This window comes from Myotis brandtii, unplaced genomic scaffold (assembly GCF_000412655.1).
Source record: "Myotis brandtii unplaced genomic scaffold, ASM41265v1 scaffold975, whole genome shotgun sequence".
NCBI classification, from domain to species: Eukaryota; Metazoa; Chordata; class Mammalia; order Chiroptera; family Vespertilionidae; genus Myotis; species Myotis brandtii.
Window position 1 is genome coordinate 818693 of NW_005372049.1, and position 15980 is coordinate 834672.

At 48.2% G+C, this 15980-nt stretch overlaps 1 protein-coding gene and 1 non-coding gene across 3 annotated transcripts in view; both read right to left on the reverse strand.

Moving 5' to 3' along the window:
• Nucleotides 1-15980, reverse strand: part of KDM5B (lysine (K)-specific demethylase 5B) — a 34685-nt gene that overhangs the window by 16283 nt on the left and 2422 nt on the right. For both annotated transcript variants that reach the window (XM_014533422.1, XM_005886361.2), the window contains exons 2-10: nucleotides 8475-8552; nucleotides 7046-7168; nucleotides 5848-6018; nucleotides 5418-5552; nucleotides 4540-4636; nucleotides 3269-3378; nucleotides 2553-2711; nucleotides 2008-2127; nucleotides 656-814 (exon numbers count right to left, since the gene is read on the reverse strand). In XM_014533422.1, the coding sequence (XP_014388908.1) occupies nucleotides 656-814; nucleotides 2008-2127; nucleotides 2553-2711; nucleotides 3269-3378; nucleotides 4540-4636; nucleotides 5418-5552; nucleotides 5848-6018; nucleotides 7046-7168; nucleotides 8475-8552 (1152 nt within the window). The remainder of the gene's footprint in view (nucleotides 1-655; nucleotides 815-2007; nucleotides 2128-2552; nucleotides 2712-3268; nucleotides 3379-4539; nucleotides 4637-5417; nucleotides 5553-5847; nucleotides 6019-7045; nucleotides 7169-8474; nucleotides 8553-15980) is intronic.
• On the reverse strand, nucleotides 9394-9466 carry TRNAH-GUG. Its single transcript has one exon. It is a non-coding gene; the product is annotated as a tRNA-His (tRNA).

Sequence of the window (15980 nt, forward strand, 5' to 3'; positions counted from 1 at the left end):
TGGGGAAAATAATGGGCTCAAACTTTAAAATTCAGCCCTAACCGGTTTGGCTCAGTGGATAGAGTGTCGGCCTACGGACTCAAGGGTCCCAGGTTCGATTCCGGTCAAGGGCATGTACTTTGGTTGCAGGCACATCCCCAGTAGGAGGTGTGCAGGAGGCAGCTGATCGATGTTTCTCTCTCATCGATGTTTCTAACTCTATCCCTCTCCCTTCCTCTCTGTAAAAAATCAATAAAATATATTTAAAAAAATAAATAAATAAATAAATAAAATAAAATAAAATTCAAAGACAAGTAGATCTGGCCCCAACCACTCAGATTTCCTTCAGAAAGAGAAACCCAGGTTAGAGCGCCTGTAGGCCACGGGAGCGAAGTCACTGTCCCCTGTCGTCCCCGTGCAGTGGCACAGCGGGGACTAGGATTACTTGTGGGTTCGTCCTATTTTTTTTGAAATCATTGAAAACCTGGTACTTAAGGTTTTCCTGAAAGTAGTCACCAATCGCTTCCAGCCAACCAACCGGAAACGGAACCAACAGCACGAGTCCCAAGCGGCATCGATTGCAGTGAGGCTGCCACTGGCCCAGGATGCCGCCCCGTAGGGCAGGCACGTGCTCACTAGCAGGTCCTCGAAAGGCAGGTGCTCCCCCTGCACCCACCTCCTCCTCAGGGGAGAGTTTGACCTTCCCGTCTCGGACAGGGAAGCCACTGCCAAACTCCTTGGAGGCAATATCGGCTCCGTACTCGACGGTGACGTCTTCCTCAATCGTGCTGACCAGCCGCCAAAATTCCTTCTCAACCAGTTCGGTGGGAACCATCTGGAGACAAAACCATAATCAGCAGGAGAAGAAATGCATTTCCGCAGACACGCACGGCCGGCGGCCAGCCTGACCAGGTGCTAAGTGACAGGGGCCCAGGACTCCGTAAGGGACATGGTCTCTCTGTTCCACCTTGGAGTCCAGACAGTCCCGCTATTTCGTTACGAAAGGAGTAACGAGGGTTAAGCCCTGGCCGGTGATGCTCAGTGGATAGAGTGTAGCCCTGCAACTGAAGGATCCTGGGTTCGACTCCTGTCAAGGGCAGATGCCCGGGTTGCAGGCTTGATCCCCAGTGGGGGGCGTGCAGGAGGCAGCCGATCAATGTTTCTCTCATCATTGATGTTTCTATCTCTCTCTCCCGCTCCCTTCCTCTCTGAAACCAATAAAAATATATTTTTAAAAATAATAATAATAAAGAAAAGCCAACCAGAGACAGAAGAGGCCATGGACAAGCCGGCAGGGCTGGGTGAGCAAACACCTGGGCAACAACGCACAAGGGGCCAGAGAAGGGAAAGGCGGTGCGTCACCTGGAGCTGTAACCCCATTAAGAAGCAAACACTCGTAACGTGACAGCTGACATCAGTGACGTCAGGGGCCGTGAATGACCAGCAGCGATCTGAGTCCGTCACCATCGATGGCAGGACCAGCGTGCGGAGGTCCCGGCCACACCTCCCCGTGGGGAGAAGAGTGCCGCTCAAGACCCACAATTAGGGCAGAAGCCTTTAATGCTGTGTGCTCCCGTGAAGAGCGTTAAATGCTGGACGAAGCACGCGATGCTCCTCCATGAATAAGCGCAATTTAAATAACTTACAACAGAACAGAACAGTGTGTGAACGCGTTTCCAATGCACAGCACACTTAGTGGCACACGGATTGGTCATTCAATAAATTCTGTGAATTTTTCTTTAAATTACATTTGCTGAGCTGAGAGGATTATTGGAGATTTCCTGTATTGATATTGTTACTGCTGCTGTGCAATTTGTGTGGCAAAATCTCTATCTCTAGAGAAATCAAATGAAAAACTGGAATGCATTTTAAAATTCTGTTGAATTTTAATACCACTAAACAAGTTACAGGGGTCCCTGTGCTCGACCAACGACGACCAGAGGTAAGTGCCATCTCAAATGTGCCTTCAGACCCACCTTTTCAACAAGTTATTAAAATCCTCAATCAAAGCAATATGTATGTACATACGTGGACTGGCATGTTGAAGTAGTCAGACTTGAACGCATCTGCCATTTCCCCAAAGGTACGGAGGGTATAGTCTCTGGCTGCTTGCTCAAAGCCAAATGCTTCTTGTGGCTTACTACACTCCTGCCCCAAAACATAATAATAATTTATACTTATACATATACACACACACACACACACACACACCCCGAAAAGCAGATTACTAAAACTGCGTAAGTAATATAATTCCACTCATTTAAAACAGAAAAAAGTCTGGGTGAATATACACCAAACGTTAGCCGTGGTGACCTACAGGTTATAAAATCACTTTGTTAAAGGCGTTCAGTGTTTGAGAATTTCTGCCAAGAGCACAGTGCTTTATTCAGTGGAAAAGCTTCAAGTGTAGTGATTAACCTTCTCCTGCTTCCTGCTCCGGCTCAGCTGTGAGAAGACGCCTCCCTGTGCAGAGGCCGCCCAGTTCCTCTAGGACGTTATCCCCAAAGGCCAGGTCTGACCCAGAGGCAGCGGACAGCGCTCGCACATCTGCCCGCCCAGCTGTCCCTCCTCACCTGGGCCACGCACTTAGGACACCGCCAGTCTCCCTTGGGCACGTCGTGCAGGGGCGGGACCAAGCAGAAGGTGTGGTAGCTGTCGTCACACCCGTCACACAGGAGCAGCCGGTCCTCGTCGCTGCCGCTGCCACACAAGAGGCAGACGTACAGGTCCACCTGCAGCCGGGACAGGGCACAGGCACGTGAGTCCATCGGACTTCGTGAGAGTCTAAGAACTAACTGGTCACAGTATGACCCAGCCTGTCCTGCTGCGAACGACGTGCTCCCCCACCCCCTCCCCGCCTTGAATTCATTTCAGAGAGAGGAAGGGAGAGGAAGAGATAGAAAGTCAATGATGAGAGAGAATCATGGACCGGCTGCCTCCTGCACGCCCCCACTGGGGATCGAGCCCACAACCCGGGCCTGTGCCCTGACTGGGAATCCAACCCTGACCTCCTGGTTCATACCAGGTAGGTCGACGCTCACCCCTGAGCCACACCGGCCGGGCAGCACCCGCTTGGTTTTTATCTGGCTTTCAGCACATCCGGGGGAGCTCGTGACCCTGAGCAACTCTGAGCCACCAGCTCCCCCTCTCGGTGCTCATGTACCGTGTGCCTCCTCACGTATAAGCTCATACGACAAGCTGACTGAGGAGGCCTTTCCACTGTCAGACACCGAGCTGGCAGCCTAAGCACGAAGGACACTCGGGGGGAGTGCTAACGATGTCCACTCACAGCACTGGTGGTTTTCTTAGGTCGACTCTTGGGTTTCTCCCTCTCACTTTCCAGAAGGTGCTCTTTCTTCTCGATGGGTTCTTGCTTGATGCTGCTCTTCATGTCTTTCTCTGCAAGAAGTCGTCCCCGTTAGCTCTGTCTGTGCTGTGCTCCGCCTCCTCGCCCCTCCCTCCCTCCGAACGCACACGGGACATGAACATGGCCTCACGTTTCTTCCTGCTCAGCAGCAGTGACGCCCAGCGAACTGCGTTCAACTCATGAGGATAAAATGCAAACTCTCACCCCATTTATATCCAAGATGTGGGTACAGATGCTGCTCGGATTTGTAACCGTTTAAAACAACATGTACTGAGGGTGAGGGGGGCAGAAGAGGGTGAAGGGGGAAGATGGAAATGGAAGGAGACTGGGCCGCAGAGGATGGATTAGAGACCTGTACCTGAAGCCTACGTAACTTTACTAGCCAATGTCACCCCAATCACTTCAGTAAAAAAGTAAAGCCACCACCGACAAAACACACACTGTGTCAAGCAAGCCCTCGTGGCCCTGCCTGCGAGAGCCTGCGCCCTGCCCGCGGGCCTCCTGCAACTGGACCAGCCTCCACGACCACCTGCCTCGCCTCCCACCGCCTGTTCCAGGAACTGTGGCGAAAACAGAGCTGCATGAACTACCCTGTGGTGAGTACCGTGCTAAATGCTTTCCATAAACCACTAACCCTTTGCAACAAATCCTTCCAAAGACAAGAAAACACATTAAAGGCCGTCCAGGAATCTCTCCAAGGTCATAAACCAGTCAGTGGCCGAGCCAGGGCTCGGTCTGTTTTTAAAAATCACTTCCCATTACACGCACTGCCTCCGCTCACTCGCCCATCACCAGGAACCAGGTCCGTGGCTGCCTGTCCAGGACACAGGACTCCCCCTGCGAGTCCCAAGCCTACACCTCAGTGCTGGCATCCAGCAAGCCAGGCAAACGACTTTCCACCAGAATTCAGACTCAGAGAGCAGGTCTGCCTGCCCAGTGGAAACACACCTGTCGGACATGCAGCCCAGGCACAAACCACTGCTCCTCCACTAGCTGCGGAGCTGCGTTTCAGAGCAGCAGCTACACGCCCAGGTGCCTCACCTGCCTGTGACCTGGCGCTTCACGAGGAGAAGCACCTTAACCCAGCGATGACTAGGGAACAGCTGCCACCGTGTTTTCTTCATAACAAACAAAACATGGCTTTTACTTGCTTCCTCTGTGCTACTTTCCTATTCACAGGTCAACTTTCTTACCGTTTTCGTATTTCGGAGTCGGACAACCCATTCGACGTCTCAGATTGTGAGTTCTGGCTTCTGTTGTCTCTTCTGGTTCTATTTTAATATTCATGGCCTTGAAAAACAGTTGTCACACACATAAATATATCCTTTAAAAACAAGTAACGCTAAACTCCACCTGGAGCCTCAAAGTGGCTATCATCCCATAAACTGTTTATTAACATGGTATCCAAACGTCCCTCTCCGCCCTCGAGATGACGATTGCTGAAGAAACGGATGCGGAAGCTTGGTCCTCCTCATGGTCCTCACGCTCCTCTCACGGCTGCTGACAGTCAAGGCTCCCTCCCCAAAGCCGCAATCAGTGACTGCCAGGCCCCATGCTCCTTTTGCGGAAACACGAGAAAAATAGCTTCCCTGTTATCTAATGTCTCTATTTCTGTAAAGGCCCTGGTCAAACTGGCTCCGTGGTTAGAGCCCGGCCTGCGGATGGGAGGGTCCCGGGTTTGATTCCCGGCCAAGGGCACATACCTTGGTTGCAAGTTTCTCAGCCCCATCGGGGTGCATGTGGGAGGCAACCAGTCAGTGTGTCTCTAAGAAAAAAACATCCTCAGGTGGGATTTTTAAAAGTTCTCTCCAGCTTCCCCTCTCCTCGCTCCCTCCGAGGTGACGGAGCCCAGGGCCTGTGTGGACGCCATCTTCCCAGGACTGTTAACAAGCAGCCGTCTGTCCAGGCAGCAGCAACCAGAGCGAGTTCTGGGACTCCTCCCCCTCCGGCAGCACAGTTCCCCAAATACAGAAGCGAGGGCACACCCGGACCCTCTGCAGACCAAGGAGGCTGGAGACCGCGAGAGACGGACGGACGGAACCCGGCCAGACGGACGCGCACAGGCTCTCACCTCTGCTCGCATGCGCTTTGCTCGCCGGGCGGGGGGGCATGTCTCCACGGGCTGCACAGACTGCCTCTGGGGGATGTCATGGGGCTTGTACTCCTTGTCCTTCGTGTCTGTGGCCAGGTTTGGCTTCTGCAGACACTGGAATAAAACACAAGAATCCCCCCCTTTTTAAATCTTAGACAATTTCACTGGAATTTTTAAAGGCATATTTAGCAATTACTTATTACATACATAACAGGCCTGCAATTTTTTAAAATCTAAACAAACACAAAGTCCACACTTGCCAGCCGCACACACAGACACACACACACACACACAACGAAGTCTTACAAGCAGTGTCTTCCACACATAATCAAGGCCTTTTCATTCCCCGTGGAGACAATGTGCGGATCACCAGTGAAATACGACAGAGTCAGGCCACCCCGATACTCACCCTCAAACTGTCTCCAGACAAGAACAGGTTGTAGGGGTGGAGGATTCGCTCGTAATGCCCTCTGATGTGGGAGCCCACGGCTTTGCCAGGAGCAAACCCCATCTTGGTGGCAATCTTGGTCCATTTTCTATCCTTGCAAACAACTGCAAATCCACCTTCTTCTGCAACTAACTGTTCAACGAAACAGCAAGAGAAATTAGAAACACCCCCTGCTAACTCCCTCGTGCCAACGCGTGACTCCAAAGCACAATGCTCTCGGCCCTGGTGATCTCCAAAGACACATTTCCTAAGCCAAAAGGGAACACACACACGACTTCTTTAAAGAATCCTCCCCAACTCCCAACCTAAGTTTATGCCCTGACGGAACCCAACTCGCAAGTGTTAGGTGTAGGGATGATGCTCCAACCAATGAGCCACCGGCCAGGGCTACACTGTGACTTTTAAGCTAGAAAATTAAAACATCGCTTTTGACAGCATACTCCATAATCGTTCGGCACCCCAAAAGCGACTTCCCCAGAGCAGTGAAGACTTTCTGGGGTGAAGCACTAGATTAACAAGGAAATCTCTCTCTAAAGAAAGGGTCCGACTCCGTGACCCTTTAATCTCCACAAGCTACGACGTCGGGAGGAAGGCAGTGTGTTTTGTAGGAAGAACGTAGACTTAAGACTGGAACCTTAAGTTAAGGTATTAAATGACTCGGACTTTTTAGCTCGGTCAATTTTCTCTGAGCTCAGTTGTCCTTCCTCTATAATAAAAGCCTAACATGCAAACTGTCCCCTTGGGCGGGAGTTCGACCGCTGGCTATGATGTGCGCTGACCCCTGTGGACTGAAGGGTCCCGGGTTCGATTCCGGTCAGGGCACATGCCTGGGGTACGGGCTCAATCCCCAGTGGGGGGCGTGCAGGAGGCAGCCAATTGACAATTCTCTCTCATCATTGATGTTTCTCTCTCTCTCCCCCTCTCCCTTCCTCTCTGAAATCAATAAAAATATATTTTAAAAAAAACAAAAAACCACAGGTGGCAGCAAAATATTTCACAAGATAAGGCTTTAAAGATCTGCCAAGTAAGAGCACAATCAACTCAGCTGAATGAAGAATTTCATTTGACACATTTTAACCGTAAGTTTGAGCCTTAAGCAAAGAAGACCCATCCTCCTGTCAGGACGAGGACTCCATGGGAGACGCCCATCCGCCTTTACCTTGTTGAGCTGAAACAAGTCCAGGATCTTCCTCTCCACGTGCGGGATCTTCAGAGTACTTCCCTGCAGCTCCCAGTACTTTGCAATCTGGTCCAGGAAATTCAGTTTCACACGGGTTTGAGCCTAAATGACAAAGAATTGTGTTTCAATCTTATGTTAAGGTCTTTTCATTCTTACAATATTTAAGTGCAAGAACACTTTTGAATTCAATAGGGAAACTGTCAAAAAGATACAAAATAAAGCTGGTTAAATAAATATTAACTCAACAAAAATTTAATTCCACTCCTACCGTGTGCCAGCAAAAGGGAAGCACCCAGTAAGGCCTCCCCCAGCACCCGCGGGCTCTGCACCCAGTAAGGCCTCCCCCAGCACCCGCGGGCTCTGTACCCAGTAAGGCCTCCCCCAGCACCCGCGGGCTCTGAAAGTGTGTGCTACAAGGGCACTGGAAGCAGTGTTGTTATGACAAGTAAGCTTCCATATGCTCCCCTCCATCTTTTTACCATGTAGGCACTTCAAAGACCTGTTCTCTCAAAGCACAAATTTTCTTGCCTGCTCACACACAATCTAAAAATAGATTGACGACAGTGATTCTGCATCAAGTTTAATAAGTCCTGAAAACTTAGAGATCACAGAAAACCAGGGAAGTTTCTTAAGTGTTATTCCTTTAACAGACTACCACAGCTGTCTACAAGTCCTTAAAATTGTGTCATTTTTCTTTTCCTTTCTTGTAAAATGTTAGACAGTTTTTCAAGTTTTCACTGGCACGAGAACAAAACTGAGAGCAATGCTCAGACCTTCCCAGACCTCAGAGCTATGCCTATCTCCTGTCTTCCGAGTTCAACTCAAAAATGCACACCAAGTACTACCACCACCTGTTCCCACTAAGTGAAGAATGTTTGCTTAGTAGAGAAAAACAAAATATGGTTTGGTTCCAAACAAAAACCAGATCAGCAAACCATGACGGTGAACACCCTGCCTCCTCCGTCACCCACCCCCAGCCCCGCGCGCCCTGCAGTTAGGGCCTCCGCAGACGGCGCAGAGACACACCGCTCCGCTCTAGAGCCCCTGCTCACTCCTCGGGAAACAAGTGCCAGCAAACTGGGGTGAGATGTGCATTTGGGAGAAGCCAGAGCTGAAGGTCTCTCCCTTTAGATGGTTCTCAAAGGACATTCCTTTCAGAACCCAAATTCCAGGGGTTGCCATCAAATGTGGATTCAATGAAAGAATCGGCCAACCAGGGACGAAAATCGGTTTTCAATGAAAATGGGTTTGCTGCGAAGGCCTCGTTGCCACTTTCTTGACCATGATTTTCAGTGATTTGGCCATATTTCAGTTTCACTAAAACCACTAGCCCTGTGGGGAACCTCTTGCCAGGGGCTCCCCTCCTCCCCCCAAGACCCAGGCACCAGCGCAGCAGTGAAGACGGTACCTCCAACTCGTTCAGCCTCTGGATCCGGGGCGTGAAGTGAAGCTTGTCCACATCACACGCAAACGGTGGCTGCCAATCCTGGGGACGAAGCAAAGGCTTTTGTTACAAGAATTTATAATTCTGGCATTTTAAAAATCATTTTCAATTAAAACCCTGGGTCCTAGGGTTTCAATGGATACTTCTAGGTTCTTTCCTTTCCTTTCCAATCGTAATCACTATAAACAAGACCCCCATGCCTTTAGGGAAGCTTGCTTGAGCCTCATTCAATGGTCCAGGTCTCACATACTGCAGGTTGAGGGGGAATCAACCTGATCACAGCAGCTTGGACTCAAGAATGGGGCTTCAGCCCTGACCGGTGTGGCTCAGTGGATAGAGCGTTGGCCTGCGGACTCAAGGGTCCCGGGTTCGATTCCGGTCAAGAGCATGTACCTTGGTTGCAGGCACATCCCCTACAGTAGGGGGTATGCAGGAGGCAGCTGATCGATGTTTCTCTCTCATCGATGTTTCTAACTCCCTCTCCCTTCCTCTCTGTAAAAAATCAATAAAATATATTTTAAAAAAAGAAAAAAAAGAATGGGGCTTCATTTGGCTCTATAGACAGACACGTTACCCGTTAGTGCGACAACCGCCTTCATAGAACAGTGCTGCTGGTGTTCAATAAATGCCACTGAGCAAGTAAAGATTCTAATTAGGACAGTTAATTTTTTTTTTTTACTTTATTGATTTTAGAGAGAAAGGGAGAGACATCGATTTGTTGTTCCACTTATTCATGCATTCATTGGTTGATTCTTTTTTAAAAATATTTTTTTATTGGTATCAGAGAGGAAGGGAGAGATAGAAACATCAATGATGAGAGAGATTCATTGATTGGCTGCCTCCTGAATACCCCTACTGGGGATGTGCCCGCACCCCGGGCATGTGCCCTTGACCGGAATCGAACCCAGGACCCTTGGGTCCACAGGCCAACACTCTATCCACTGAGCCACACCGGCCAGGGCCATTGGTTGATTCTTGTATGTGCCCTGTCTGGGGAAGGAACTCACAACCTTGGGGTATCAGGACGATGCTCTAACCAACTGAGCCGCCCAGCCAGGGCCATAGGAAGTTACATTTAAATGTTGCTTTAGCCGAACCGGTTTGGCTCAGTGGATAGAGCGTCAGCCTGCGGACTCAAGGGTCCCAGGTTCGATTCCGGTCAAGGGCATGTACCTGGGTTGCGGGCACATCCCTACTGGGGGCTGTGCAGGAGGCAGCTGATCGATCTCTCTCATCGATGTTTCTAACTCTCTATCCCTCTCCCTTCTTCTCTGTAAAAATTCAATAAAATATATTTAAAAAAAAAATAAAATAAATGTTGCTTTAGAGCTAAAGGTGAAAACTAGAAAATCAAAAGCTGACTGCTAAAAAGTTGCCAATCAAGACAACTTAGTGACAAGACTTTGTAAACAAAGAGAAGACTGTTCAGTGAAAACACACCGACTCCTAACTGAGATGGTAACTGTAGCAACTGAGGTTCACACTGCAGCCTGGTTTCCCTTCATTGAGACGATACAGAAACTCCCACAGCTTTAATGTTTAAATCCTCCACAGACAACAGGAAAGACTGCAAGAAGAGACAGGTGTCCCTTTAAAAAACACTCAGCTACTCACATACCCAGCCTTACCATGAGAAAAACATCAAATAAATTCCTACAAAATACCCAGCCAGTCAGTACTCCTCAAAACAAGGTCATCAAAAACAAGGAAAAGTCTGAGAAACCGTCATCGCTAAGAGGAGCCTAAAGAGCCGCGACAGCTCCATGAACAGGGCAGCCTGGATGGGGTCCTGCCCCACAGAGGGGCAGCAGGGAAAACGGAGGCAATCTGAGTACAAGAGAGACTAGGTTAATAACCACGTGGTTCACGAAGTTAATAAAACTTAACGAAATGACAAAATGAGACCAAAGGGGCCTACTTCAACTTTTCAGTTGCTACTGGCTACATAGAATTTTACTTTTTCACTTCATGGAGCAACAGATGGGTAACTAGCTGAGCCTTGACCAAACCCTCCCCTGGTTCCACAATGGCCTCTTCCAGGGAAGAGCGAGAGCGGCATCTTTCCTACAGAGTCAAGCCTTTGCCTAAGCAACTTTCCCTTTTTACTAATACAACCATTCTCAAAGTTGTGGCCTCAGACACCTCCCTCCTTTTTTTAAAATATATTTTTACTGATTTCAGAGGAGGGAGAGACAGAAACGTCTATAATGAGAAAGAATCATCGATAGGTTGCCTCCTGCAGCCCCTCCCCACCCCACCAGGGATCGAGCCCACAACACAGGCATGCACCCTTGACCAGCACCACACCGGGGACCCTCAGTCCGCAGGCCAAGCCTCTACCCACTGAGCCACACCAGCCAGGGCAGGACCCCTTTTTAAACCTAAAAGCTGAGGACTTCAAAGAGCTTTAATTTGTATGAGAAACAGCTATTCACTTTTATCACATCAGAAATGAAGACATTTTAAAAACTCATTTATTAAGCAAAAAATAGTGGCATTGTTTTATTTCGCATACATTTTCCAATTCTTTGTATCTGGCTTAATAGAAGTAAGCTGGGTTTTCCTATCTCCCACAGTCAGTCAGTTGTCTTGGTTCAAGCACAGAAAGAAAAGGTGGCCACTGGCATCTAGTCGACAAGACGAGGTTCCCTTGGACCTGCTGAGAGGGTCTATGCATCCTCCCAGGTCCTCAGCCCAAACTCGGAAACCAACTGCCCTCAGGGAACCCCTAAGGCCTCCCCGTCCCATCTGTCCTTCCAGCAAACTGTCTACCCAGGTTTTACAAGCAGCCTTTCACAAATGTCAATTCCTGACCTGTGTGTGAAGGGCCAACCTCTTTACACACCACGTCAAAACAGTGTTCCCTAAAGTCCTACCACCGAAATGATCCCGAAAATACCAACACAATCACCTGCAAACATGCGCGGTATTAAAATAATAAGGACCAAAGGATCAGAACACTTGGGAAAATGGTGACTATAGATAGAACAGGCCTGGCCAAAGTATCAGTCCAGTTTCACAGAACGACTTACTTAAAATGTTTTAATTTCTAAATATTAAAGATTTGGAAAGGCGCCTGCCTAGGTAGCCCAGTTGGCTGAGCTTTAGCGCGACCAGAAGCGCTACTCAAAATTCAAACGCTTGGGCTCTGCAGGGGTCAGTGACATTGATGAGCCAGGAGTTTCCACACAAATGAGCCAGCCAACCAATAAGCAGCACATGCAATGCCTAAGCTCATACATATTGATAAACTAAAGGAATGAAGGTATATTTAAAATTTCATAGACAGCCCTAGATGGTTTGGCTCAGTGGATAGAGCACTGGCCTGCAGACTGAAGGGTCCCGGGTTCAATTCTTGTAAAGGGCATATGCCTGGGTTGCGGACTCGATCCCCAATAGGGGACGTGCAGGAGGCAGCTGATCAATGATTCTCTCTCATCATTGATGTTTCTATCTTTCTCCCTCTCCCTTCCTCTCCTAATTCATTAAAAGTATATTTTAAAAAATAAAATTTTATAGACAGCCCTCACTGTTTTGGCTCAGTGGATAGAGTGTCAGCCTGTGGACTGAAGGGTCCCAGGTTCGATTCTGGTCAAGGCACATGCCCAGGTTGCGGGCTCGATCCCCGGTGGGGGATGTCCGAGAGGCAGCCGATCCATGATTCTCTCTCATCTTTGATGTTTCTATTTCTCCCTCCCTCTCCCTTTTTCTCTGAAATCAATAAAAATATATATGTTTTAAATTATAGACAAATATAATAGACAAAAGATATGGTACGTTGAGCAAAACAAAACTCTTGGACATGGACAACAGTGTGGGGATGGCGGGGGGAACAGGGAGGTAGGAGAGGGTATAGGGGGGTAAATGGTGATGGGGAAAAATTGAAATCTAGGAAAAAATTAAAAGAAGTGGTATGATGATGTCATATATGTGCATCTTAGGATCTAACTGATTTCCCTGCAGTTGTGTTTGGATGGCCAGAGGGAAGCTGGGAGGGGAGACGAGAAGCTGGGTGACTTCTGGTATCAGTGCTGGAAGAACACCTAGTGGAATCCCTCAATCTGTCCTGTGATGGCTGTGACATCGTAGGCAAGCCTCTAACTTCTCTCCGCACAGTCTCCTTACCTGTAAAACTGCCACACCTTAGCAACAACGATGAACACATACCAGAAGCCAAATGTTCTTATTCCTACCCTAGTGTCCTTCCCACGGGACCTCTACTCTCTAACCAACCAACTTCCAAAACCAAATTACCTCGGATCTAAATCAAACTCTAAACCCACCCCCCCCCCCCCCCCAGGATCCTGATGAGCAATGAATGACCTGTTACGTGCAAATGAAGGTTGGACAGCCTCAAGGTTCGTGTGAAACCACGTAGGTGCAGAGGAACCCGGAAGAACGGGTCTAAGACCCGAGACCCACACCCTGCACAGACCCGACGCCAGCCTCCCCGCAAAGTTTGGTGGCTCTTCTCCGTTCGTCCAAAACGTATCGTAATTCTGGCCAAGAGCCGCTCCAGAAGAACAGGCTGGGATGCCTGGAATCTCACAAACTGGAGGTTATATGTGCCGACCCACACCCTGACAGACTCGACGCCAGCCTCCCCCGCAGAGTTTGGTGGCTCTTCTCCATTCGTCCAAAACGTATCGTAATTCTGGCTAAGAGCTGCTCCAGAAGAACAAGCTGGATGCCTGGAATCTCACAAACTGGAGGTTATATGTGCGCCCAAAATTCTCTTAATAGCGCTCTCTCTCTCCTCCATCCCCTCACCAGAATGCAAATCCTAGAAGATCCTGCTCTCCCTCTCCTCCCTCCCTCCAAGTGAGAGCTGGCGAGAGGAGGCGGTACCATCTGGTTTAAATATTACCCAATGATGAGCTGATACAACCACACAGAAAATTGGGAGGATCTTGCCTTAAAGACCTTGTAATTATGTGGTTTTGATAGGGATTTGTTCTTTGTTTCTGCAGTTATGAGATTAGAGTAAAATGGTAATGTTTTGGTATCTTTAGTCTGGAGTATGTATGCCTCATAGGAATATGCTTAATAAAAGCTCTAACCAAGTGTTCAGAGCACTCGAGGTTTTAGACTTTAGTTCTCTGAACATTACGATTTGGTCAAGCTGGTGAGAGGGCAAGAATTCACACAGGAATGCTCAAGCTCTGACTGCAGCCACACAGAAAGCCGCTTAGCGGGAAGAGAAAGCTCAGCCTGATGCATGTTCACAACTCAGCTCCAACACTTAGATGTAAAACTTGACACACACACCACGGGAAGAACATTTAATATATCTAGAGAGCAGTAGTAAGTAAATTTCTAGATTCAAGATAAAAACAAACAAACAAAAAACACTCTGGAAATAGAGTATACTAGTACATGGGTCCGCCCACGAGGCAACGCTATGAGGTCCAATAACAGCAGGTTTGTTTAACAAAACACTGGAGAATCGGGTTTGTGTGACGACATATAAGTTCTAATTAGCTTTTTTGTTAAGTCTGCCTGATAGTAAAGAATAACAATCCAGCCTGTGAATTTTACCCCATCCCTCACCTCTTCTACTTCCTCCTCACTTTACAAGTAAAATAACTGTAGAATATTTAAAACTCAATCTATTTATCCTCCTGTCAGGCAACAAGTGGATTCCACAGCATCACAGCCATCCCATACTAGGGGCAATTTTAAACACTTCTTAACACAAAATTCACCAAATACGAACTCCTGCCTGTACACACACACTACACTAAATACATTTCTGAAATAACTTATCATACTAATTTCTTAAGCACCAGGTACAGAAAAGCTCCGCCTAAACCAACGGCAGGATTATATTCTGTATTTTCGAGTTCTGATGCTGGGTGGGCTTTTCACTTCTCCAGTTTCACTTTTTTAAAATCCCTTCACTACAGGAGAAAATGAGGGACATGGATTTGGCACTAGCCCGTCTCGCTAAGCCTGTCCCCATTCTCCGAGCAGTAAGCAAATATGCTTTGGGGTAAGCTCCTTGCAAGCCATCCATTACTTAATCGGACAGCAGCCCTAGGTCAGTGTCAGATCCCCTTATACTTACTTCGGAGAAAAATAACTTTGTCCGAGGTCATGATGGAATTAGATTCGAGATTCTACCCACTTATTTGTTTTTTAGATTTAGAAAGTTACTCCTTCGTTTGCATAAGAGAAACTGACTTTTAAAAACACATAAAAATCCACTCTCTCCCCCCTTGATAAAACTTTTTATACCAGCAAAATAGTACTTAAGTTTCCCATCTGTTGTAAAATAACAGATTACCAAGTGAAATGAAATCCACAAGTTCTAAAAAGCATTCATATGTGATCTTCTGCCTGGCACTGTTAACCAGTCTTTCATCGGAGAAATGAAGCTATTCTTGTGAGGGGAAGAGCACTTGGATTTTAGGGGTATCGACAGGAAGTATTTCCCAGTGACCTGGCTTTTAAAGTGTTCTTTTATGTAGTTGGTACCGCCTACACGTCAGATAGCAGATCTGCTGAAGAGAAACTGCGGTCGGGGCTGAAAGTCAGACCACCATTTTCCCGGAAAACAGCCTGACAATCTGGCCCAACTCATTGGGGCCTTTCAATTCCCGTTTCCTTGAAACTCCTTTTCCAAAAGCGGCTTCATTCTCTTTCTTGGTGACTCCTGACTCCCAGGTCTGTTCGGTTGATAAAACCTGGCGGGTAGGAAGTTGGACAAATAGCAGAATGGAGAATGCCCTCCCCCCACCCCAAGCAGTGTGCCAAGAGGCGGCCACGTTTCTACACAGGTTCCAACAAATGTGTAACAAGGCAACAAAACCACCGACGGAAACTGAAATGCAGCCCCCATACTCCCTGGAGACTGAACCCCATTCCTAACTGCCCAATCCCACTCCCACCCCAGAGAAAACAACAGTTGGGCCAACGTGTTCTCTTCAACAGTCACTAGTTCACGCTCAGCCCAATGGCTCAGCCCCAGTGCTGCCTTCTGCTTTGTTCTCTCCCATCAGGAACTCGGCTAAGGGCACTCTCTCTTTCTCGCTCATGCAGATGCGTGAATATTTCCATAATAAAAAGTGTTTCTCTCACACCTGGAAGTGACCGCTCTGGCCCTGCCTATACCAGGAAGAGAGCTTATGACTGAAATAAACAGATGAACAGAGGGGATGAGGCCTGGCCAGGTCTGAGGGCGCCTGGCAACGATGCTTCACGAGGAATGGTCTACAAGGAAAGATTTAAATGCGTGTTGTTGTTTTTTTAAAAAAGGACTTACATGAATGCATTAAGTCAAATTCCACATCTCTGTTCTAAACATCTTATAATTATGGCACAGAAAGGTCTCATTTGCCCTAGAACCGTGGTCGGCAAACCGCGGCTCGCGAGCCACATGAGGCTCTTTGGCCCCTTGAGTGTGGCTCTTCCACAAAATACCACGTGCGCGCACGTACAGTGCGATTGAAACTTCGTGGCCCATGCGCA